The sequence below is a fragment of the Gobio gobio genome (assembly GCF_949357685.1).
Source record: "Gobio gobio genome assembly, chromosome: 4".
NCBI classification, from domain to species: Eukaryota; Metazoa; Chordata; class Actinopteri; order Cypriniformes; family Gobionidae; genus Gobio; species Gobio gobio.
In genome coordinates this window covers 18463701-18490908 of record NC_137100.1, presented here as the reverse complement: position 1 = coordinate 18490908, position 27208 = coordinate 18463701, and the positions used below count along the sequence as shown (strand labels likewise).

At 39.0% G+C, this 27208-nt stretch overlaps 1 protein-coding gene across 4 annotated transcripts in view; it reads left to right on the top strand.

Moving 5' to 3' along the window:
• The window catches only part of LOC307125004 (transmembrane protein 272-like), a 49327-nt gene extending 23396 nt beyond the window's left edge, over nucleotides 1-25931 (top strand). Inside the window, exons 2-6 of one of the 4 annotated variants that reach the window (XM_079814567.1) lie at nucleotides 9229-9375; nucleotides 17312-17395; nucleotides 19737-19787; nucleotides 19874-20080; nucleotides 25279-25924. In XM_079814567.1, coding sequence (XP_079670693.1) covers nucleotides 17332-17395; nucleotides 19737-19787; nucleotides 19874-20080; nucleotides 25279-25475 — 519 coding nt within the window. In that variant the 5' untranslated portion in view covers nucleotides 9229-9375; nucleotides 17312-17331 and the 3' untranslated portion in view covers nucleotides 25476-25924. Of the gene's footprint in view, nucleotides 1-9228; nucleotides 9376-17311; nucleotides 17396-19736; nucleotides 19788-19873; nucleotides 20081-25278 lie in introns of all 4 variants that reach the window. The other 3 variants (XM_079814565.1, XM_079814566.1, XM_079814568.1) reach the window with 3 other exon arrangements.
• Nucleotides 25932-27208: the final 1277 nt, after the last annotated feature.

The following is a 27208-nucleotide window of genomic DNA, read 5'->3' as shown; positions in this document are numbered from 1 at the left end:
CAAAAATGCATCACGGACAAATGGTTTAATATTCTCTCATATAGAAACGGCTGGCAAAGATAGAATTTGCCAGACATAACGTCTATCAATTATAATTAGTAAGTGTATTTTCTTAATTTCTCCAGTACCGACAGCAGGCAAATTTACTGGTCGCACACTCTCAAATTTTAGTCGCAAAATGCGACCATTTAGTCGCACTCTGGAGCCCTGTAGTTACTTTCCCTGGTAATTAGTTACTTTTATGAAGATGTAACTTTTTGTAAGAAGTAACTATAACTAATTACTTTTTTAAAGTAACGTGCCCAACACTGGTTGTCTGGGAACAATTTGACTTCGAGGAATCAGACAACGAGCAGAAACATGCTACGTGCAAGATTTGCTACATGGTAGTGGCTGCAACACATTCCCAAAGTCATGTGAAATAATCGTGTTACATAATCGTGATTTCAATATTGACCAAAATAATCATGATTATGATTTTTTCTATAATCGAGCAGCCCTAGGAACCACCCCAGGAGGGATGGATGCCATCCTTCTTCAACTGGTCAGGTCTGCCCCAAAAACTTTTCCAATTGTCTATGAACCCTATGTTATTTTGCGGACACCACTTAGACAACCAGCCATTGAGTGATGATAGTCTATAACTATCTCATCACTCCTTTTAACAGGAAGTGGCCCAGAACAATAAACAGCCTCTGACATCGTACCAGCGAGTTCACACACCTCTTTAATGTTAAATTTGGTGATCTCCGACTGGCGAAGTCGAACATCATTAGTGCCGACGTGAATAATAATCTTAGAGAATTTGCCAGCACTTTTAAATTTGCTTTGATGTCAGGCGCTCTGGCTCCCGGTAAACATGTGACTATGGTGGCTGGTGTCTCTATTTTCACATTCCGTGTATTAGAATCACCATTGACTAGGGCACTTTCAACAGGATACTCAGTGGGTGCTTCACTAAGTGGGGAGAACCTGTTTGATGTTCTAACCGGAACGGAAAAGCGTTTTTTTTAGCTCCGCGACTATGCCGTCTCACCGTTACCCAGTTTCCCTGCTGCGTGGGCCCTGCAGCCGGAACCGAAGAATGTACAGAGTTCACTAAGCTATTCGCATCCAAATCCGTGTCTAAAGCGGTTACATCCTCACTACTCACAGATAAAGTATGGATGCGTGTTTCTAAATCTGAAATCTTCTCCGTCAGCCTAACTATCTCCTTACATTTACATTTACATTTACATTTATGCATTTAGCAGACACTTTTATCCAAAGCGACTTACAACTTGGGGGTACAATAAGCGATTGGTCGGGAAGAGTCGAGTGAGCGCAACAAGTGCCTGAAATACTTGGTCTCAGTGTTGCACAGGCTAGAGTAGGGCGGGAAAGAGGAGGAAAAGAGGAAAGGAATTTTTTTTTTTTTTTTTTTTTTTTTTTTTTAGGAGGTTAAGTGCTCACGGAAGAGATGAGTTTTTAGTTGACTTTTGAATGTTGTCAATGAATCCGCATTTCGGATGGCGGTGGGCAGATCGTTCCACCAGCTGGGAACGTTGAATGAAAATGTTCTGGAAAGGGATTTTTTGCCTCTCTGTGAAGGTACCACAAGCCTTCGCTCCTTGGTTGAACGAAGGCTTCTGGTGGGGGTGTGGCGACGTAGAATCGAGTCAAAGTATGCAGGAGCTGAGTGCGTGGTGGCTCTGTAGGCAAGCGTCAGCGACTTAAACTTGATGCGAGCAGCGAGTGGTAGCCAGTGCAGAGAGATGAAGAGTGATGTGACGTGGGTCCTTTTGGGCTCGTTGAAGACCAGACGTGCCGCTGCATTCTGGATCATTCGTAGTGTTTGGATCGCACAAGAGGGGAGTCCAGCCAGAAGCGCATTGCAGTAGTCAAGTCTAGAAATAACCAGGGCCTGGACAAGAAGCTGTGTTGCGTGTTCTGTTAGGAACGGTCTGATCTTCCTGATGTTGTAGAGCGCAAACCCGCAAACCTGTCTTAGCAATGTGATCTCTGAAGGACAACTGGTCATCAAATGTAACTCCAAGATTTCTGACTGATTTTGAAGGGGAGATCAGGGATGCACCTAGCTGGATGGTGAAGTCATGTTGCATAGTGGGACTGGCGGGAAAGATGAGGAACTCAGTCTTTGCCAGGTTGAGCTGTAGGTGATTTTTACTCATCCATGCAGAGATGTCAGCCAGACAGCTGGAGATTCGTGCAGCTACTGTGGGGTCGTCTGGTTGGAATGAAAGGTAGAGCTGAGTGTCATCAGCATAGCAGTGATATGAGAAGCCATGTGCCTGTATGATGGGACCTAATGAAGTAGTGTAAATGGAGAAAAGGAGAGGTCCAAGCACTGAGCCCTGAGGAACCCCCGTGGTCAGTTGATGTGCTTGGGATTCCTCTCCTCTCCAGGCAACCTTGAAGGACCTACCTGTGAGATAAGATTCAAACCAATGGAGCGGAGTCCCTGTGATGCCCAGTGATGAGAGGGTGGACAGAAGGATTTGATGATTTACCGTGTCAAAGGCAGCAGATAGATCAAGGAGGACGAGGACTGATGATTTGGACTCAGCTTTAGCTATCCGCAGGGCTTCGGTGACCGACAGTAATGCAGTCTCTGTGGAGTGGCCCCTTTTGAAACCGGATTGGTTAGAGTCCAGCTGGTTATTCTGTGAGAGGAAGGATGAAACCTGGTTGAAAACAACTCGTTCAAGAGTTTTTGCTATGAATGGCAGGAGAGAGACAGGTCTGTAGTTATCTATGAGTGATGCTTTTAAAGTGGGTTTCTTAAGCAGTGGAGTTACCCGAGCCTGCTTGAAAGTGGTAGGGAAAGTGCCAGTGCAGAGCGATGTGTTGATGATGTGTGTGAGTGCAGGAAGGAGAGTAGGAGAGATGGCTTGAAGGAGGTGTGAGGGAATGGGATCGAGAGGACAGGTGGTAGGATGGCTGGAGAGGAAAAGTTTAGATACTTCGGCCTCAGTGAGTGTGGAAAATGAGGAGAGAGTATGTTCGGTCGTGGAAGTGGCTGATCTAAAATCCACAGTGTGTGGGGGTGAGAACTGATTGCTGATAGTTGTTGTTTTGTTTGTGAAGAATTGTGCAAAGTCGTCTGGAGATAGGGAGGTGGTGGGGGGTGGAGGAGGAGGACAGAGCAGAGAGTTGAATGTTCTGAATAGTGTGCGTGAGTTTTTATCACATGTGAAGCCCTGTTCGCCAGCAGAGAAGCCTATACTAAACATGCAGCATGCGGTGCAAGTGACAATGACAGGAGATGACATGACTTACCGGGTTTGTTGATTAATCCAACTTAACACAATTTTTTGCTGGACACTATTTACTAATCCAACTAATGAACTCAGAGAACAGGAGACCTGGTTGCAGAGATGACAAGCTAACAGGGTAGCGAAATGCTAACGTGTGATGGTGATTTAGATTAAAATGTCAAATTTAACGTGATAGGCAATATTTAAACAATGTATGGTGATGAGTAAGTTATATTTAGCAGTAGAACAAAGAAAATATATCAAAATAGAGACACAAACGCAAGCAAGGCTGTACAGAGCTACAAACAAGGCAGGAGGCAAACAGGAGACAAGAGAAATCGATCAGGAGCAATCGATCAGACAATAAACTGTATTCATTTCGGGATTTTTTTTGTTCCTGCTACGCGATCATTCTCATTAACCGACAAGATTGTTAAATTAGAATGGATAAATTTCTGTGACCCATTAAAATACCCAGGGATTAGCCTAATTTTAGCCTACAGCATGCACAAATAGCAGCATAAACAAAAGAACATAAGGATTCATCATCATCATCATGCACCCGATTCTGTGAACGGAGAAAAACAGGATAAAATTAGATAAAAGGAGTAAATAGCCTATGTCTATACGCAAAATTTATTTCACTTTAATAATTAACAAAATGAATGAAAGAAACTGAGATAAGAAATAGGCTAAATGCTTAGGTTCGGTTCATTTTTGAGAAGCAAGTTTGGAAAGGAAAGCGGCAGCTGTTTTTGTTTTATTTTTATATACAAGCAAAGTTTCGATTTTATTGTGAGTGTGCACAGATAATATTTACCCTTCACAGATTCGAATGATACTCTTATGACCAGAGGTGTCAAGTAACGAAGTACATATACTTCGTTACCTTACTTAAGTAGAAATTTTGAGTATCTATACTTTACTGGAGTAATTATTTTTCAGCCTACTTTTTACTTCTACTCCTTACATTTTCAAGCAATTATCTGTACTTTCTACTCCTTACATTTTAATAATAGCCTCGTTACTCCTATTCCATTTCGGCATGTTTTCATTCCGGCTTGTCGTCAAAAAAAACTATCCAGATAAATCGCGCCATGCAGATAGAGTGAATTTGATTGTGGTTGGATGAGAAGGATAAGCACAAACCATTCCGACACCCTATTGGGTTGTAGGCGATCAATCACGCCTGCACCTGCACAAAACACACACACCATGTGGCCAGATAGGGCGGGTTCTCGCGACGAGCACGCACTTTCAGCCAATCAGCGATCAGCAGGCAGACGTGCTCATTCATGACTTTAGCCGGGTTTTTAGCCTATGTTTTTAGCGCGAAAACTTGTAGCTGTATATTCCAGTAATCGCTATGACAGTAGAATAAATATACAGTAAGTTGTTTCTACAGTAAAGAGTGGGAGAGTGACTCAACTCTCAAACGTGAATTACACCTGTGAATCGAGGACCGTGACTCCTGTCCATCATCATACACACTCAGGACATCTGCAACTAGCAACACCGACAGCTGCTGAAAGATGTTAAAATCAACCATTAATCCGTTTTGACTATGCTAAGTTTATGTGCCATGTACTTCACGAAAGACATGCTGTAGTTTTGTCAAAGCAAAGTGCAACACAAAGGTAAGCGCATTGTTGTTTTTTGTTGGCAGATTATTGTACAGTATCAATGAATTATGCATTTTGGCAGTGGTGTGTGCATTAACGCGTGAAATGCCTGTTAATTACATTGCTTTTTCCAATCTCTATAGGCCTATTAGGCACGTTTTGCACATAAATTGGCTTCTTACTGTTGACATTGAAAATGATGCATGTGTTTTTCCGAGGGATAGCCGTTTTGACAGTTTCTACCTGGACATATACTATATAGTCATATTTGATCTGTTTTACTGGGAAATAGATTTTTTTTTATCATTAATGTTATGTTTTAAGGAGATAAAATGGTAACTTACTTATCAACCTTGATTGGTATGGCAATAAAATATCACATTATTTTGACAGTTAAAGTGTTTTTTTTTTTCTTGGAGTGACTAACTTAGTTGCCTATAAGTATTGTAAAGGTGCAAAAAGTCAAAATTCAGAGGCATGTTATCAATAACTGTTTTTTTTTATATATAAATGTGTATTTGGTGAGTTTTTGGGCTGGAAATCTTCGACCCAATCTGGCAACACTGATCACACATTCAAATAATGGTTTTTGATAACATGCCTCTGAATTTTTACTTTTTGCACCTTAACATTATTTATAGGCAACTAGTCATCAAATCTTCCGCTCCATGAAACACGTTAATGCTCAGTAGTACACATTTGGTTCTTTAATGTATTTCCATTGTCCTAAAATGCGTTCATTTTCAATGGGAATATATGTGGCTGAAACGCATAGTGCATCTAAACATTTTCAACATTAACCTTTTAATATAACATTATAGTCATTATGGCCTTTAGAAAAATGTTTTTTGAGGAGGTGGGGTATGCATTGTGGCACGGCCTAATCTTTTGTCCTTAAAGGGATACTTCACCCAAAAATGAAAATTCTGTCATCATTTACTCACCCTCAAGTTGTTCCAACCAGTATGAGTTTCTTTGTTCTGAAGATATTTAGAAGAATGTTTGTAACCAAGCAGATTATATGCAACCATTGACAGCCATAGCATTTTCCCCCTACTATGGCAGTCAATGGTTGCTCTCTCTCTGCTTGATTACAAACATTCTTCAAAATATCTTCAGAACAAAGAAACTCATACAGGTTTGGAACAACTTGAGGGTGAGTAAATGATGACAGAATTTTCATTTTTGGGTGAACTATCCCTTTAATGGTATTTTTTCCCCTTACATTACTTTTACTTTTATACTTTAAGTAGTTTTGAAACCAGTACTTTTACACTTTTACTTGAGTAAAACGCTTGAGTTGATACTTCAACTTCTACAGAAGTCTTTTTAAACCCTAGTATCTATACTTCTACTTGAGTAATGAATGCGAATACTTTTGACACCTCTGCTTATGACCATAAATTATGGAGTATGCTTAATTGTTTCAGCTGTTTTAAGAAAATTTAAGTGATCGCGGCGGACAAGCCGCACGCATAACGTTAACTTGACATCGCAGCCTGTTCGCTGTTAAAATAAAATAGTCAACTTAATGTATGAAAAGTTACACTGCTCAATTTGAAGTAGCAAGCCTACTCCGTGATTTATGTTATTGTAGCTTGTCTATATTTTAGCATATTTTAGTTTATTTATTATAAGTTGTGTATTTGTTTATTATTATTATTATGATGATTATTATTATTATTAGGCTATGTGCATATTTATTTAGAACATTTAGTTAATTACCGTTCGCCTGTCACCACATATAGGGAGAGAAGGGCGAAATGTTTGAATTTGCATGGTGGTAACTCGAAGTTATTTATTTTTTTATTTTTTACCATTTCGTTATTTTGGCTCTGAATTTCGTTTGTTGGAAATATGAACTGAATTTAGAAATGCTTTGAAATTAAAAACTTAAAAAAAACAAAAGATATATATTTTTTTAAATGAAGACAGCATTTGGAGTGAAGTGCATGCAAAATAATCTGTTCCCTGAATCCACGGCCATTGTTGTTATTGAGAGTGTACACAAATAAAAGTAGATAGTTTATAGTTTATATTGCACTTATCTGTATGGCTAAAAATGAGTATTGTGAGTTGTTTCTGCTGTCATATAAAGGAAAAAAATCCACCAGAATGCGCCAGCGCTTCTTTGGACAGAGGGTTAAAATAAACGTAGCCTATTTAGTTTCATAGTTAGGTGTTATGTTTAATATTAGCCTATGTTAGTATTATTTTTTTATTTCATATGTTGATTATAAAGTGAGCAGCATGAGTAAGCTACATCATAAGATGCGCATATGTCTGGGGACATGGAAGTGAGGTCAGACATGATTTTGACTACTGCATTAAGTCTTTCTTCACGAAAGGGAATTTCGTTTTGTATAAATTTTATTTACATTTTGATGAATAAATGAATGAATGTTTAATCAATTAATTGCCTGTATTATATTTAATAAATAAGAAGCAAACCAAGAATGTTTGGAATGGATTGATGTGCCTATAACCCAATGGCCTGTTTCCACGGCCTTTGAGTAAGGCTGAAACTAGGGCTGTACGATGAATCGAAAAATAACCGAAACCGACATTCAGAACCTCTAACCGACGTATTTTTCCCATGTCGGTTATTTCGGTTTTCACGTGACTCCGCCCCGTCAGTCACATCAAGTGCAGTTTGAAGGCACACAGAGAGATGCAAGAGCAGTTATCTGTGTTTATAGATACCCAGAATCACTATAGTAACTGCATGTTTTACACAGTTTATACAGGTCAGTTAATTGCTGTTCTTATAGCCTACGCGCTGACACACACACACACACACAGATGGCGCGCACAAGCCCCGCAGCCGCTTTCACTTTCGTGCTCATAAAGTTTGTCAAGTAAATGCGTTTAAAGGCTTGCCAGTTTCAACATTTAAAAATACGGAAAACTTCTCCGTTCAGTGCTTAACTTTTTTCAGTGACACAGAGCTGAGCCGTGTCGCTTCTCTGAAAACGCGCACGCCCTGAAGGCAGACCTCTTTCACCTGCGTCCTCACAAAGCTTTGTCATTTGTATGTGGTTTAAGCCCTGCCAGTTTGAACATTAAAGCGAGTTTCGACCATCAGATGTGTATTATGTTGAACTAATGCCTGATATATTTTGACAAACGAACACTCATACAGAAGCTGTTACTAAAGTAAAGTCACTAAAGTAGCTTAGACACTCAACCGTTATAAGCATACATTTTAATACCTTTGAAGTAAGTACAAACCACAGCTTCATAATGAATGAATTTGTGGCTGCACCGGGGTCCGTCATTATTTGGTTGAAGGCTACATCATAAATTACAACAATTTCGTGCTATGGGCACTGCCACTGACACAGGCAGCGGATTTACGCTGAGCTTGCTTCTGCTTTAGTTTTTTTAACATGGAAGTGTGACAATGGCACATAGGCTATATAAATTCTCTAATGTGGATAAAGGCATATTTTGTCCACATCACTATACGTCCTTATTAGGAGAAAATAATATCGTTTTTATGGCACAAGATCTCGTTATTATTACATAATTGAGTGGAAAAAATATGTGTGGCAGCAATGCATCACCGTTACGGGAACACGAAGTACAAAACTAAAATAATAAATATGGTTTAGCATCCAAATACATCGTAAATATGGAAATATTTGGATTTGTGTCAAATGAGAGAGGTCGCGGGTTTCTGTTTTGGTCAACCTGATCTCACAGAATTCCGTGAAATGAACACAGGCCCCTTAACTCAAAATCCGTGGCAGTTTCACGGAATCGCCAAAAATTCCGTGATGGGTGCACGGAAGTGATGCCTATGTAAGTCAATGACAGTATACAGACGGCATGGTTATCATCATGAAACTATGATTTTTGCCATTATGACATTGAGTGTGATTCTTGATTTAATCAGCCAGCATAATTTTATTTATAAATATTTTCATTTTTTTATTTATTTACAGTATTTGACACGTTTTGAACACGTAACCCAATCCCGTCCCTAAACCTACCCATTTGTGTATTATAAACAACAGGATATAACAGGCAGATACGACTGCAGGCACAATTTATTCAAAAAGTACAAATAAAAGAAACAAAAAGTTTCGAGGCCAAACGATTAAATTGTGTGAAGAAAATCCCCAAAAGCGATCAGCAGCGTTGAGTCCATCCGCCAAAGATCAAAAACACATTTCAAATTTTACCGCCGGAAGAAACGTTACGTCAGCTTTGACAGCATTGGCTGTCGTATGTCTCGTGACCAATTGCGTCATTACTTCGGCTTCGATTGTAAAATGCCATTGGCTCTCGTGTGTCTCGTGACAGATTGCGTCACGCTAAAGAGTTGTGTGTATTATTTGAATGAGACATGAATGAGTGTGTTCACAGAGCGGCGGGATCATCATTTTAGCGATTAAAACATTAAGATCAACTCTGTTCTTTACATGAAGACATCGTGTGACTTCAGAAGACTTGGAATGCAACGATGAGTTAATACTTTTATGCTGTTTTTGGTCAGTTTTTGCAATAAATACCTGTGACTGTACTTGTATTTGCCCTTTATGTGTTTTATGTTGTTGAGAGTGGGTAGGTTTAGGGTAGGAGTGTTAGTTGTTAGTTGCACCAAAATATAAAAGTAGCCTATAAATATTCATAAAATCATGTCTACTTTTTACTGTCATTGACTTGCATAGGAATCACTTCCGTGGACCCTTCACAGAATTTTCGGTGATTCCGTAAACTGCCACGGATTTTGAGTTAAGGGGCCCGTGTTCATTTCACAGAATTCTGTGAGACCAGGTTGTTTTGGTTCAGCTTTAAATTAATTTGTTTTGGCCTATAGCTACATTTTTCATTCTTGTTTTGTTCTGAATACCATTCATTTTAAAGGATTAGTTCAAGAGTGAGGGTCAACTAAAATAGCTTAGGCTATAGGCCTATCATATTCAGCAAATATTCTTTCAAACCAGACCTGCTAAGAGCGGGACACGAACCAGCGATCATTTTGGTGTGGGAGTCCGGCACTAATAAGCAGGCTATCGACTACCACATGCCGCGCCGCTTTTAAACACTGTTTTGTTGTATTAGGGACGATTTCTCGTTTTGGAAACATTACTCAAAGCTTTTGTCCAGTTATTAGGCTACTAACGTGAAAAGTATATGTGTATTAAGTTGAATGTAGGTAGGATAATTGCTGAACATGAAATCTTAGCAATTGCATTAAAGTAGGCTATGATAAAGAGGTGAGATCTTTAATTAATATGGTGAGTAGAGATGAAAATATCCAAAAAGTATAGGCTATTGTAGATAAATACACCCTTTAGTTCATATAGGCACTCCGTGCTGAATTTGTCTGGTCTGACTCAGTTCATCATTGATTGGGTGAGAACAGTTCAAACTTACTGGCTGTGGAAATCAGTGGGAGTGGTTCATTATACTATACACAAAACGCCGTAAATAACGCGCGCTCTGTGCATTCCAAAACGGCGTTTTTTTATGCCGTCATATGGCAAGCTGAACAGCGTAAAAAGCGGCCCTTTTCAGGCACACTAAAACGGCGTCACATACGGCGTCATTAATGTATTTCGCGCGATTTTTACGGCGTTTGTAATCGCAACGGCGTATTTTGCGGCGCAAATACTGTTTAAAACGCTGTATTTTACGCCGTTTGATTGTAAACGCGATTAATCTATAGCGTAATTCTGAGCCTTTTGGCTTACCATATGTCGCAGCTGTAACGTGCCGCAGACGCGTGCAGTGTAAACAAGGCTTGACGCAGGCGTAGCGTACCGCTGTTTTTTGAATGAGAAGAAATGGCAGTGACAGCGCCGGGAGATTTTTCAGACTTCTAAAAGAACCAAATCTGAGGTGGGGTCATATTTTGGCTTTTACAAAAGTCCTGAGGCAAACTTAATCGAAGATGGTGTAGGAATTGTGGGCGCAGAAAAATAGATGAATGAACTTCCCAATGATTCGATCAAATGAACTTCCCCTTTACAAAGCCCAATTCAGCTCCAGACCCCAGGAAATCAACCATCTATCACCAGAGAGACGTAGGCTCCATTCTGCCCGGAGCAACTACTTTTATATAATAATTACTTGATTGCCTATGAACTTTTGACCAAAACGTAGACAAAGAGAACAAAAGACTCGGTGTGATCACAAGACAAAGAAACAAACCAGATCTCTGTCTTCGCAATGACTGGTAAATTAACTCCACGTGAAACAGCTAAAACTCCAAGCAAACTCACAGAAACTGTGTGGCATATGAACGGCATCAAATCATTGATTATTGGACTTGCATTCAAATAGCCTTCGACCAGAGCATGTGAGCGAAGCGGAGCGGTGTGACGCTCAGCTCAATATTCCTCTCTATGCCAGCGCGCTCCACTCAATCGCTCACGGCCCAAGCGAACACTCCGCTCATGAACCGCTCAGTTCACCAGTAAAAGAAATCCCGCTCAGATCCCGCTCGTGAAAACGCAGGCAGTGCAAGCTCTAACCTGTTAACATGGGAGCCGAAATAAAAACGGACACGCCACGCAGCCAGTGTGTATAGCCGGCTTCATGCTTTCTGTTTGTAATGAATTTCTTGAATAAATGTATCAAATACAGTATTATTAGGTTATTTTGGCGTGACAGTCTGTACTTTTTATTAATTTAAATGCATTAAATTAACTTTATCAATTAAAAAAATAGGTCTAGCCCTTTGGCAAACTAGCAAGTGCAATAGTAGGCCTACCCAATTATTAAGGTCCGTTTTTTTTTATTAATAATTTAACAAGTAATTTAATAACCTGTCTTAACTTCAACTAAAAAAAAAATACATAAGCTACAATTTTAGGCTAATTCATATTGTGTGTTGGCTATAGGTTATTTTTAGTTTCACTAATATGATGATTGCATAACGAATTAACAATTCGTTACCACCCGTTAGCATGTTTTAATAATTTTTTTCCTGCCATGTTTGCGTAGCGCATCCTCGTGTTCTGGCAATGTGCCGCTTTAGATTCCAATATCTTTGCTAACTCTCATAATCTCTCCACACGCCCTTTCAATTTCTTCTCCCTGCTCAATCTTAAAGGTCCCATGGCATGAAATTTTCATTTTAGTAGTTTTTTCAACATTAATATGAGTTCCCCTAACCTGAATATTGTCCCCAAGTGGATAGAAATGTTGATCGGTGTAAACCCGAGTTCTGGCTGTCTTTCTCTGCCTTTGAGAAAATTACAGGCCAGACTAGCCAATCCTGAAGTCTCCTGGTTTGACGTCCAAGCAGGAACGGTTACCTCCCTTTCCTCCACCCAGAGAATCTGGCACGCCCATGCAAACGCTCGAGAGATCATTGCTTGTGAACGAGTGAACGCTGGCAGTTTCTCAGTGTTTGTTCCTTCTGATCTGTGATCAGTGATTTCTGATGTGTAGCTAATTATTTATTATTCCTGCACACGCAGCGGCTTCTCTCTCTCCCGACAGAACAGTGTTTTCGTGTTTTCTATCTTGTGAGTCAGTGTTTTTGTACGTCCTCGTCGCGTCTATCTGTTCTACAATGTGCATACAGTTGTTTCTACTCAACATCAGCAGACTCACATCTTTAGAGATAAACCTCACACACGCCGAAGCTCGGGCTGCACTGACCGGTCGGCCTTCAACATCCCCGACCCCCAGTACTGCATCTGGCCCACAGCAGAGGCACCAAACGCGGCGCGAGATTAAGCAGAAGGGGGGTAAGCGGGAGGGTATCTGGGCTAGGCTAGCCAGCTATTCCGACAATAAACTGGATTACATTCGATTACTGCTGTTGTGTCTTTGTTTGCGCTGTGTACTCAATGCACGTGCGTCACTGACGCTTTCCATATGATAGGAACATAGCTAAAAATAATGCTATTATCAACACTTACTGGTAACTCGTTCATCTCGACAGCTGTAATGGTACTTTGCATGTGTTACAAAGTTGGTAATAATGATGAAGAAGGACTCGGCGTGACTGGGACTCGTGTTTATTCAGAACTCTCAAATACAAACACTATTTACTTGCGCTGACTGACAGCGCTCTCATAACTCAGTAGTTACTATAAATAACTTTGTTAGCAATCGCTGAGCTCCGTCTCTGGTACATTAGTGATGTCCGGTTCGCGAACGATCTTTCTTTTGAACCGGTTCTTTTTAGTGAACCGAATCAGTTCACCAAATCGGACTGAATCGTTCTAAACGGTTCGCGTCTCCAGTCAGCGCTGATCCATAATTTACTAAAGTTACTAACTTTCTGACATGAGTGACAGCCCTTTCGACTAGAAATAGACTAATAACCTGAAGTATATGCTGTAACTAAAACAGTTCACTGAACTGAGACTGACAGAACTGATGTGAAGTGAACTCAGGTCCATCTGTCTCTCTGGCAGCAGCTCTTGCCTCGTAGACCTCGTTAAACCACGCCCCCTCCGCTCATATCAAATGCAAAGATGTCAGCCAATCACAACAGTGGGCGTTTTTACTGAAGTCTCACAGCAGACACGCCTCTTGAAACAGGACATTCAGCCACAGGGCAAACAGCAGTATAGAAAAAAATGCCTTTTATTTCTAAATTATGACATTTTATGATGTAAAAATCATACTAACAATATAAGTACACCCCAGGAAACATTATAAAATAATAGAAAAATGCCATGCCATTGGACCTTTAACTTTGATTTTTACTGTGCATTTATGTATAAGGCTCGCAACTCCATTAAAACAATATTTTAACTCCATAACCTATTACTCCACTATTGCTTAGCTATTTCACAGATTCTAGATCTAGCAAATCACCAAAGGGCATTCTGTGTTGAGCGAGCGGCGCGAGCGGACTGAGCGAGTTGAGCGGAATCTTCAGAACGGCGCTCACCGCTCTAGAGGTAATATTACCGCTACGCTCCCCGCTACGCTTGCGCTTTGCTCCGCTCACATGCTCTGCCTTCGACATAGCTTGTTAGTGTGTCTACAACTGATACACGTGACTATTATGCATGTATATCACTCCCAATTCATGCAATTATGTAACTATTGAATGAGTGGATGAAAAGGCACCGTGTTTGATATCTTTTTGTTCGTATGGGTATAATCCAACAGATGAGCTGAATGAAATCTTTGTAGAATGGATCATGTCCTTATAGTAAGAAATTAGGTCTAAATTTATTCTCTGCTTAAGAGCAGGAAACTAAATTACCATAGATAACCCAATTTTTATGGGAGGGAACAAGTCAGAGACAAAGTCACCCCTGAACCCTAATTGGCCAGAACCCATCCAGGGGATGGGCAAATATTTGATTTTTAATCTCAGAACACGGACGGCCAGTTCGGAGTTGTTCAGTTGAGTTGAGTTCTAGCAGTTGTTCAGAGTTGAGTTCTGAACGGAGAGCTCCCAGGAGACGATCTGACAATCGTGGCAGACCGAGATCAGAGAAAATGGGTTAAACAACGATTTCATTCAGGCCATCCGCTCTTCTCTCACTTTCCTTTCTTTTACTTAAAGTTTATTTTCTTCCGTTAAGTCTCGGGTTCTGTTAAGTTTCGCCGCAAAGTTTCTTAACGAGTCTCCAACAGCGCGCTTCAACTTCAAACAAAGCCCACAAGACTTCCATTCAGCCGCCAACACGCCACGTGATTGGTTTCCAAAGATGTCGATCAAAAGACACGACCAGACCTTTAGCGAATCAAAGACCCGGGAAAACCCCTCTCCAGCCAGGAAAAGGGAATCCCGGCAGAGACGACACACGAGACACAAACGCAAGCAATACCTCTAGATTCCGAGCTGAACTGGTGCATTAGATCAAATTTAATAACCCCGCCTAAGAAACGATAGGAGGTTAAATTAATGATCAATGGTTTCTTCAGGTCATGTGTCATAAATGCATATATTGCTTGGGATTTCATAATTTCTCTCTCTCAAAACTCATTATTTCCTCACTTTCTTCCTTTCTGCAACGCGTGTGAATGTGCGAGTGCGTGTGTTTATGTTAGATTTAGTTTGATGTGTTAGAGTAATCAATAAAGTTCCGTTTGTATTCAAAGATAACTGTTCTTGTGTTATGTGCTTACGAATTTAATGTCTTGAACTGCCGATCTAAGTTACCTGGCTGTTAAATAGTGTTTCACTATTGTTCGGATATTAATATCCACTGCAGAGTTGATATTTACGGCCCGTTGAAATGAACGCTGGAAGAGTCATTTGCTCGGCTGTAAAATAGACTCTCTCAAAATTCCCTGTGAATTCATTAATTCATTCATTTGAGCTAAATAGACCTGTTTCCCTTTAACAGAGTCCTCTTTAAGTTCTTACATATTGGTGGACGAATAAGTTAAGGTGTAAACATTAATTCTGAATTATTTATAAATTATAATGTAATTCAAGTCGCTCTCATTTTAAATAAATTCCCCGTTGAGTTATTTGATCTGACTCATAGTCCCTACAGTGGTCACCCTGTCTGCAGTGCAGAACATGCCAGAAGAAAGTCGCTGTAATAGAGGGAACACTTCAAACCTACGAACGCAAGGCAAGTGGACTTTGACCTCAATACCAAAACTACGTCTGGGAAATAATAACGTGAAGCGAACAGACAAATTCATACAAGACTAGGGTGACATTTAAGGGATAATAATCAGGGCTTGACATTAACAACCGCCATTTGCTGGTGTAAAGTTATTTCGGCTGCACACTAGCCACTTTGGCGGTTGAACTTATTATAGTCTTCTCAAAAGCCATCTGTTATAATCGCGTTGCGCAATATAACCACTCACACGGGTTTCTATTGAGTTTATGAATGCAATGTCTCATAATCAGAGGCGTTCAGATTAGCCAGAGTTTTGTTCAGAGCACGCGGCTCTCACTCACTGAAATCTACACTTAAAGCAGATTTAAACGTAATTTTAATTTAGTTTTTTTATTTTAATTTTAAAAAATGAATTGGTTTTATGGTAATTGCATGTGTTTTTGTTTAAATTGAGATCAAATAAATTGATTGCGACCACTTACGATAACATTTTTTTGTAAATTCAACAAATCATTTTTTTCAGTGTATATAAATCCTTTTATTATTTACCATGCTGTTAATTTCCTATAAGGTATTTGATTGGCTTAGAATTATAAACATTGTTCCACTCTTTCCAATTACACTGATTGCTGGCATGTCTATTTAATTGGTGGTTTGAAAGTTGGATTTAATGCAACAAACATGATCCATGCACGATCTAATCTATAGCGTCTTAAGTCACTGTTATCCATTGTCTGCAACACATTTCTTCTCCCTCTTCGTCTTTCTGCCATTTTCTCCGCTGCTAAAGAAACTCTTAAGCCTCTTAAAAGTCCTCGTCCGTGCTCCTAACAAATTTGACCTTAAGACCGCTTTTAAGGGTTAAGATGCTTTCTGAATTACTTTTTTCTTTACTAGGATTTTTTAGTTAATTTTAAGAGTAAACGCCCACATTTCTAAGAATTTTCTTAGAATTTTGTCACTAGGAGCTACTGTTTCCATTAAGATTCTTTATGAATACGGGCCCTGTTCTTTTTGAACACTTTCATCTCATTTGAACAAAACCGTGATAATATTGATAACCGTGATAATTTGGGTCACTATAATCGTGATGTGAAATTTCCATACCGTTTCATCCCTAGCTAGAAGACATCTGCACAAAACAAAAACAGCAGACTGACTGAATTAAATTGCAAATTCACTCTGTGTCAGTAGGTGGAACATCAGCAATATAGCGTTTCCTTGTTTACTGCTGTACACAAAGCAGCGTTCTTGCTGGCGCGTCCTCCTCTTTTAGTCCGTCTTTAGCGTGCCCCGTCTGGCCTTTGGTAATGTCCTGTTTTACAGATTTCGTAATATTAACACACAAATTACATTTTGGGAAATTATTGCAAAGCAGTTTGTGTGCAAGTTCAGAATAGAGATCGGCCAAAATAAGACTTAAAACCGTTCTGATGTATCATGACACCATCCCGTCAAGAAGCTACTATCACTACTTCCACTTCAGTAAAGCACATGTGAGCACCAGGTCTTTTGCATACAATCTCACCGCCCTTCTCAGGTGTACACTGGTGCGACACAGTATCATTAATACTAAGTCAGCGTAGCCTATTACAGTCTCACCCCGAGTGGGGGTCTGACTCTGTAGTCTTCCAACACTACCTCTGTCCCTGCTGTTGTCCTCTGAACGTAGAATCTTTAGTACTTTTATTCCTCAGCAAATACCAAACATGACTCCCAAATTGCTCTTTGCATAATAAACATTTTATTATTATTTATTTATCTTTGTTTTATTTTTTACATGACAAAAAACAGCTGTTCTAAGAGTGGTGTGTAGTTTTTATATCCACTGTCGCTTTTGTCGATCTACCCAGTTTCCTCAGCATGATATATATCTGTTATAAATATATCTGTTAATTTTTCTTTTTCCTTGTTCTTTCAGGCCAGTGTTAAGTAAAGACAATGGAAGACAGAAGCTTGTTGCAGAATATTCGCAGGCCTCCCAAACTCAGCACACCTGTTCTAAGTATTCACAATTACTCTGTTGTTCTGTGTGTGAATGTAATATGTTGATGTGATTTCCTTTTGAAAATGCTTTGGCAGTTTTAAGAGAGCTACATAGCTAAAGTGTTAGTAGGGGTGGGAATCTTAAGGCACTTAACGATTCGATCCGATTCTGGGAGTAACGATCCAATTCCCAAAACGATTCTTAATATACATTTTTGGTAACTAATTATCCTGCTGTGCAAATACATGAACTTTACATTTTAACCAAAATTGGAGCTAATATGTGTTGTTTTTAGTTAGAATATCTGTTTGACAGTATTGCCATATTAAAAATGATTATGAAGATTTCTTTCAGTACTTTTATTTTATTAACAAAGCTATATTCAAGATTAACAAGCTCTAATGAAACATAGTAAGCCATACAATTGCAAAGAACAATCATTAAGAATAAACAGTTCTCAATTTACAACTAAGTGTGACAATTTTTCTTTAGAACACTTGAACTAAAAATGTCTTTAAAGCATTTTTTTTTACTTTGGTTAGAGCCACAAAAAAATCTTTAAAACAGGCTAATGCAGAAGAAAAACAACTTTAGCGCTCGCTGGGAAGCCAAATTCAGTGTGTGCGCATAACATCCCACATGAGAACTTGCTGAGCTGCAACAGTCATGTTAGAGACATTTAACGAATCACTCACCAAAACGAAGTCTTTGTTCAGAATTTTCCATTCGTTTGAAACAGTGTGCAATAGTTTAGCAATATTCGATAAGTCATTCCAAAAATCGTGGTTCGGTGCACGCGTGTAACGTTAACGAACGGTTTCCGAGTACAATCTTTAACTGTTCACAGTCGGCTTGTTTTAAGCGCGGAACACACTTCAATCCGAGTTCCCACACGAACATAATAAGTATTCAGTCCATTTTATCACGAAATTCAAACGATAAATGCCGTTTTGACGCTCTGGCGACTGGTCACTGATCACAGTTCAAGCGGCAGCGCGACGCGATCATCTGTGAACGCGATCGATCATCTCTTCCTAAAGAATAAACATGAATGACTATCTGAAGGTAAGCTGAGGATACATTACAACTTACTGTCATGTATATATGTGGTGTAATCGCTAAATCAGTGTTTCAACGGCGGAAAGACGTCAGTATAACCGCTTGTAAACTAAACAATGTCATGTAATGTTAGCATCACATTTACCTCAGGCAGTCATTCAGTGTCCACATACTTTTATTCACTAGAGAAATCAACGCTTTCACTAAATAAATGCACTATATTAGCCTATATATTCATTATATTCTACTGAACCTGTTAGTGATGTCTTGATTATTTCATGCATGTTAAATACATTTTTGTCATGAAAATGACAGACACTGTGTATAAATGATTATATTTTAACAACGAATTGGAGAAAAAAAACTATTTTATAATTAGATTTAGAAGTTATTGCAAAAACTGCCTTATGTGAAGTTTACATGTTTGCATACAATGTGTTATTTGAGTGTTGATTATTATACCTAAAAATAAATAGCAACTGAATTTAGGCTAATAGTTTGGGCTCTGTTGTTAACCTTTAATATTAATGTGCAAGTAAGGGCTCTCTATATAATTTACAGAAATATCTTCAATAAACTTTTAGATATCATTTAATTAATTCAAGGACAGACACTTTTTTTCCTTTTTCAGTAAACCACTGTTAAATATAAAAAATAAATAAAAAGCAATTTTGTAAAACTGCTGTACCGAACTCGTACCGAACCGTGATTTCAAAACCCTGAGCAGGTCGTAGTTTGTCCATTTTATCTGAAACAAAGTCAATTAAGGGCGGCAGTGGCTCAGTGGTTCATGTAGGTTGTCTACAAACCGGAAGGTTGGTGGTTCGATCCCCGGTTCCACCTGACCAAGTGTTGAGGTGTCCATGAGCAAGACACCTAACCCCAGCTGCTCCTGACGAGCAGAATGGCGCCGGCTGCATGGCTGACACCGCCGTCGGTATATGAATGAGTGTCTGAATAGGTGAATGTGAGGCAAAAATGTAAAGCGCTTTGGATGGCCGTAGGTCTGTTAAAAGCGCTATATAAATGCAGTCCATTTACCATTTACCAATTCACCAGCATACAAACCTATCAATGGGGTTTTCTGTTCGGCCGGTGACCGCGCGTGCGCGCACAGTGGTGAAGTGGCCGTCTGAATTTTTGAGAATCGATTCTGAATCGTTGGATAACAAATCGCGATGCATCAATCTTTTCTCCCACCCCTAAGTGTTAGAGCATTCATGGTAGGATTATGAACTTTTATAAAACTGAGAAATGCTTGGGGAAAAAAATTTAATGAACTGATTTAATTCTTTCACAGTAATCTCCAAACTCTTTGTGACTATTCTACCCATCGCTCAGGTATCAATTGGTAAGTCTTTATTATTTCAGGTCTTTAAAAACATTAGTTCATTTTGGGCATATGAACAAGCCTATCATTACCCTTATTTTTCATAGGTGCAATATATCTGCATGACTGTCCAAAGCAGCCATATATTCCCATCTATCTGCTGGTGTCGGGTGTGTTTGCAATAGTCCTTGGTCTGTTGTCCTGCCTTCCATGCGCTCAGGAGCCAGAAGATGGCACTCAAACTCTTTTGAGTAGTCTCTGCACTGCCTGGAATTCACTGGTGTCACTTTTCCTCTTCTGCTGGTTCATCGCTGGTAAGATAAAATGTGTTTTATTAAATTGATGTTAAATTCAGATTTTGTAGCTATTACAACTCTATTTTGTACCAGTGTACAGGGTACAAAATAGAGTTAAAACTCAAAAACAATATGCAAGTGAATATTGTCTTTGATTAGTAAATAACAAATCATTAGTTTTTTAGAAATTGCCAAAAAATGGATGATTGAAATCACAATAAAGAGTAGCTGTTATTGTTGTGATTTATTATTAATATATTTTTATGTGAACAAATTAATTTAAAGCGATACAATTTCATAATATTAAGGCGCATTAAGTAACGTTTTGTTTAATTTCGTGTACGAAATGACACTGTTTTAAACATACTAAATGTTTATATTATAAATTTTATACTAACTGTAAAATACATAATATACAGTACCTGTCAAAAGTTTGGAAACATTTTTTAAGTCTCTTATGCTCACCAAGGCTGCATTTATTTAATCAAAAATAAAACAGTAAAAACAGTAATATTGTTAAATATTATTACAATTATTATTAGGATGCATTAAATTGATCAAATGTGACAGTAAAGAGATAAAATATAAAGATTTGGTTAATAAATAAATTTAATAAATACAAATTAATGACTGCTGAAAATTCAGCTTTACCATCACAGGAATAAATTACATTTTAAAATATATTCAAATAGAAAACTTTAACTTGTAATAATATTTCACAATATTACTGTTTTTTACTGTATTGTTGATTTAAATAAATTCAGCCTTGGTGAGGATAAGATGCTTCTTTCAAAAACATTACAAATTTGTAGTGTTTCAAACTTTTGAAAGGTACTGTAATAAAATAAATAATATAATGTAATAATTATTATAGAGGAACTGCATGTACTGAATGCAATATGGAATCTACACCGATCAGGCATAACATTATGACAGGTGAAGTAAATAACACTGATTATCTCTTCATCACGGCACCTGTTAGTGGGTGGGATATATTAGGCAGCAAGTGAAGATTTTGTTCGCAAAGTTGATGTGTTAGAAGAAGGAAAATGGGCAAGCATAAGGATTTGATCAAGTTTGACAAGGGCCAAATTTTGATGGCTAGACGACAGACGGTCAGAGCATCTCCAAAACTGCAGCTCTTGTGGAGTGTTCCCGGTCTGCAGTGGTCAGTATCTACCAAAGGTGGTTCAGGAAGGAACATTGGTGAACCGGTGACAGGGTCATGGGCTCATTGATGCACATGGGGAGTGAAGGCTGGCCCGTGGTCCTATCAAACAGACAAGCTACTGTAGCTCAAATTACTCAAGAAGTTAATGCTGGTTCTGATAGAAAGGTGTCAGAATACATAGTGCATCGCAGTTTGTTGCATATGGGGCTGCATAGCCGTAGACCAGTCCATGCTGACCCCTGTCCACCGACCGAAAGTGCCAACAGTGGACACTTGAGCATCAGAACTGGACCATGGAGCAATTGAAGAATGTGGCCTGGTCTGATGAATCACATTTTCTTTTACATCACGTGGATGGCCGGGTGTGTGCGTCGCATATTCAAGGAACATAGTGCAGAACATTGCCCAAAAGCAATATGTGCCATATGGAAAGAAGACAAGCCGGCGGAGGCAGTGTGATGCTTTGGGCAATGTTCTGCTGGTAAACCTTGGGTTCTGCCATCCATGTAAATGTTACTTTGACACATACCACCTACCTAAGCATTGTTGCAGACCATGTACACCCCTTCATGGAAACGGTATTCTCTGGTGGCTCCTAACTTACAGGACTTAAAGGATCTGCTGCTAACATCTTGGTGCCTGATACCACAGCACACCTTCAGGGGTCTAGTGGAGTCCATGCCTCGACGGGTCAGGGCTGTTTTGGCAGCAAAAGGGGGACCAACACAATATTAGGTCATAATGTTATGCCTGATTGGTGTATATTTAGAAGCAAACTTTAAAAATATGAAATGAATCACTTTCACTCCAGGTAACTGAGAGATTTGTTTAACGTGTACCTCCTATTTTTGTCTCCTATTTGCTTGCTTAGAGAAACAGTGGACTGTTAATCACACTGAATCTTTTAATGATGTGCAAGAATTTGGATAGATTGGATGACTTATTCTTAAATATCTAGTTTATCTAGCCATCCATATTTAAGAATCAAATTCATCGCCACTTTAAGCATTGGCTTTTTAGAAATGTCCTATTCACAGGCATATCCTATTCACAGTCACCTATGATTCATTTGTTCTGGAATTGGAAGTGTTGGGTAGTTTCTGCCAGTCATGCAAGGCTAAGGACGCTCAGGTCAAAGACCATGTACATCACATTATGGTCTTTATTACAGTTTTTCTCTATTGCTTAAACACATTTTTTGAAACTATGCCTCACATTCTCAAAACAAAAAACAAATTCATAACATCTCACCCAATTCCCCAAACATCCTATTTTCAGGTCAAAATGAAGCTCTACACTCAAAACCATTCACTCTTGCTGAAAAAACAAACTTTGCCCTCAGACAACACACACAAGCCCTCAGAAAAACACACACTACAACATAGTCTTACACACTGGTACAATAAATTCAAAACAACATTTCCAAAACTGTTCAATTATGTTGCTTGTAAAAAAATTTAATTAAAAAACACACCTTTTCACATGATGAACAATGAACACAAAAGACATAACCAATGTATACATTTGCACATTTTTATTCATTCATGTACTACACAAAAAAAAAATATTCCACCTCCTCAGCGTCCCGTCTTTGGTCTGGGTCAGGCCAGAGAATCTCGTCCACATCACAGGCTATATTGGCCCTAGCCAGGCAGCGAGGGTAAAATCCTCGTGCATGCCTGATCCATCCCTGTCATGCATCTACGGTTATGTCATGGCAGGCTTCTTCCATGGCCTGAAGGAGGTGAACTCGAACATAAGGTTCTCGGTCATAGACTTTCCACCGCCATGCCGAAAAAAACTCCTCTATCGGGTTTAGAAAGGGAGAGTATGCAGGCAGAAAGATGTTTGAAAACCTTGGGTTATTGGTAAACCAGTCACGAACAAGAGCAGCACGATGGAAGCTGACGTTATCCCAAACAACAACGTAGTGAGGCTGCTCTGGCTGTGCTGGTTCCCTGAGGTCCAGCTGGAACATATCGTCGCTGTCCGATGAAAACCACGTATGTCCATTTTGCCGATTTTGAGACGGATTGAATGTCCAGGTTCATTTCCGTATACAGTATGCTTCACATATCTAAATGGCCAATGAAAAGTTGTGAAATCATGTCATCTGATTTTCACGTATATCCATTTGGTGTCAAAGCTGTCAATCACGCCGCGTATCTCCCGCCCTGTGGAAGCATCTCGCCGGTCTCGTGAAGTTTCATCGAAGCTCAGCACTGGATAGCCGAAAGTACGACATTGAAGCTCTCCACAGTTTAGTTTTAATCTAGTTCTTCACAGATTAGTTTGCTTGCTAGTATGTAAATAAACTCGGTCTCATTGATAAGATTCAAACTTTTTTTTCCTTAGTCAAACTGATCAAATTATAGCCTGTAATGCTACTGTCATGATTGAGGCTGAGAATGTCCAGCACGTATTCCTCTGTCAATATGAAACGCGACTTGGCCATTCTAATTATTGATCGGAAGAACGCGTATCGACCACCGTTACTGTAAAATATGCACGTATGTCCATTTAAACAAAATTTTGGTCAAATGTGGATTATATCATTACACTGGCAAGAATATGGTTACATGTAAAGATGCCGTACCAAGTATGACAACGCTACATTCAACTGCTTTTGAAATAGTGTTTTTTTCACTTCCTGAAAAGTAACCGTTTTGGACATACGTGAGTTTCATCGGGCAGCGACGATATGGTCTCTTAGACCATCAAGAAAAGCAAGGAGAATCATAGGGTTATAGGGTCCTAGAATGACATGGCAGTAGAGTACCCCTCGTCGGCTTATGGCTGCGCACATAGTGACATTCCCTCCGCGCTGACCAGGGACATTTACTATAGCTCGATGGCCAATTATGTTCCTCCCCCTTCTCCTTCTTTTGGTCCGGTTGAAACCAGCCTCATCCACAAAGATGATTTCATGGGGAACAGGCCGGCCTTCAATTTCAAAGATTCTCTGCAAAACACAAAACACAGTAGAGTAAATCACTTCCCTGAAACACAGTTCAAGAGGGCACAAATGGCTGCATAAACTGCTATACTGTGATGGTACACAATACTCCATACAATATTAAAACTCATACCTGAACATATTCCACTCGTTGGTCTTTCACTCTGTCAGAGTTTCGTTCGAAAGGGACACGGTACGCCTGTTTCATCCGAAACCGGTGCTTTCGGAGGATGCGATCAATTGTGGAGAGGCTGATGGAATTTATCCCTCGAAAATGATGATTATCCTCAATCACTCTCCTTTGAATTTCTCGCAGGCGAAGTACATTATTGGCAATGACCATGTTTACAAGCTCCCTCACTTGCTCCTCCGACAAAAGCCTTAGCCTGCCTCCACCAGGTGGTCGTCTCTGTGTCCTACAAAAATAGAAGCAATCATTACTGTAACTGTCACACATCCTTTTTTATGGGGAAAATGGAAACATACTAAAACTCTCTGTATGCAAGGCAATTTTATGCAGTTCTTTATTACAGTAGCATATGTGCAACAGTGTATGTGTTGTCACAGCACAGAGTACAGCATTCAAAAGTTACTGTTTAGAGCAGTCTTACTGTATGTACACCTACCTGTTTTCCTCCCTGAAAGTTCTGATGATGGAGGCAACGGTGAAGCGACTCAAATTTGGCTGTACGCGTTGCCCAGCCTCCCTCATGGTCATACCATGGACAAGGACATGGTCAACTAAAGTGGCTCGAATTTCATCAGAGACCACTTGTCTCCTTGCCCTTGCTTGTTCTCCTCTTCCTCCCCCCCCCCCCCCCCCTCCTAGAGAGTTTTGCAGTGACAGTTCAACAAATCTGATTAATGTGTCAAAATAGGGGAATAGTGTTTATAGTTTAGGGAAATGGGTGTGCTTTTTGATAAATGGAGTTATGGTTTTAGTTCAAAAGCCTGGTTATAGTGTTTAAGCAATCGAGAAAAACTGTACACACATTTGTCAAAAGTACTATCCAGTTCCAGTTTTTCAAATAAATCATTTACCCTGTGAAGTTCTTCATATTGTCCTCTTCACCCTTGTCTCTCCTACAGGTAATGTATGGATCTACTCTATTTACCAGCCTAATTACGACAGTAGCACCGATTATTGCAATAAGACACTGTACCTATTTGCTTTCTGGACCACCACATTGGTCTATATATTGCTGGGCATCGTCTTCTTAGGAGGTTGCTGTATGTTATTCTGCCTGTGTTTGTGTGGAAGGAGTGGAAATGTCGATGACGTATGATGGCCAGCAGTCAACAGTAATATTACTAATAATAATACTCTTGAAGTTACTCTTATTTGATGTTGTGCCACTTACTGGATCAGTTATGAGCTTTTGCATATTGATAACCTTATTCTGTTTTGTAACTCTCTAATTCCTGTGTATGTGTTGGGTGCCAGAAGCTTTAATAATGGCATGTGTCAGATTTAGCATTAAATATTGTGGAAAAAAGATGAATGAATTGATATAAAATATCATATTACCTATTGTCACTCATCAATTTATGTATTATTAATTATTACACTGTTCTCTGGAATACTTCATTTTGACTGGTCAATTTTGGCATTTTGCACAAATATTTTTGTATACTGACACTAAACTGTATAATTGACTTTGTCCCTGGCACAATTTTTCCTTCGTAACTGTGCTTATGCTGTCTTTTCTCATATAATAATAATAAAAATCAATTCAAATATATCTTTTGATATGTCATGTCCTTTCTGTGGTAAAAAACAAACAAACAGGATAACACACAGTCAGCTGGTTAATCGCAGAATGAACCTCAACATGCTGATAACAATAAGCGATTGTAAATACCTACTCATAAAATGAATTGTGGTATATACTTGAGACACCAAGAGCGCATCTCTGCACTTTCAGTTTTCTCAGTCTCTTTGGTAAAATGCATTTAGCATTTGTTATGAAAAAGTCATTTTCATGAACAGATTATCTGTTCTACAAGTTATCTATTATCTACAAGTTATATAAATTCTACAATTTAATACAAATTTACCACAATAAATAGGTCTACAATAAAACGTGAAAAAATTCTAGTAAAGGAGGTCACGAGTAGCTCAAAAAGCTTTGTGTGGCTGTTTTTGATCATGTTTGACTTTCTCCATAGAGTTTTAACGTGGTAAATTCTTAATAGGATTCAAATGGGTATTTTTATTGTATCATCAGCTTCGTGATATACGGTGTAGTGTCTCTTCTTCAATTGAACATATTGATTCAGTCATGTCTGGAAACTTGATAAATATGTTGTCAAATATTAAGATTAAAATCAAGATAAAAAAATTAAAGGTCTATAAGTATTTTGGAGATGACAGATTTTGCAAACTTATTATATTGGGCTTTATTAAACTTTGTGAAACTATAATAAATTTATATGCCATTTTTTTCAACAATTTATTGAACTATTTTCATAGTCAAATCACATTGATATAAATGGCTGACATTTATTTGAATGATTACAATTCTTTAATGATTACTTTATTACTGATAATATACCCACATTAAAGTCAACTTCACTGATTCGTGGTACATAATTTCATTATGTACCCTGCATTTTGTTATTTCATGCTTTAACAGTCGAATTTTCAACTTCCTTTTTAGCTAAGCAGTAATGATACATTGTTATATCACTTGTTAAATTGTTATTTAACAATTGCATTTAGTCCTGCATTAACAGTGTGATTCAGTTTTTGTCTGACCTAGCAACAGTCACCAAGGGGGTGGAGATTATGAAGGGTAACAATAACAAGCTCAGGATTCCTAATTGACTGAATATACAGAAATTACTTAGAATAGTGGGAATTTAAGAAAAAAGGTGTGTAGTTATTAATGGACATTTGGAAATGGTATATTGCTGCTTCTTCAGGCAAAGAGTATAGAAGCCCAAGAGGTGAAACTCTGTTGTGTTATGGGTAACAGTCTGTAGATGGCGCTGCGGAGGCGCGGCCGCCATTATGGAC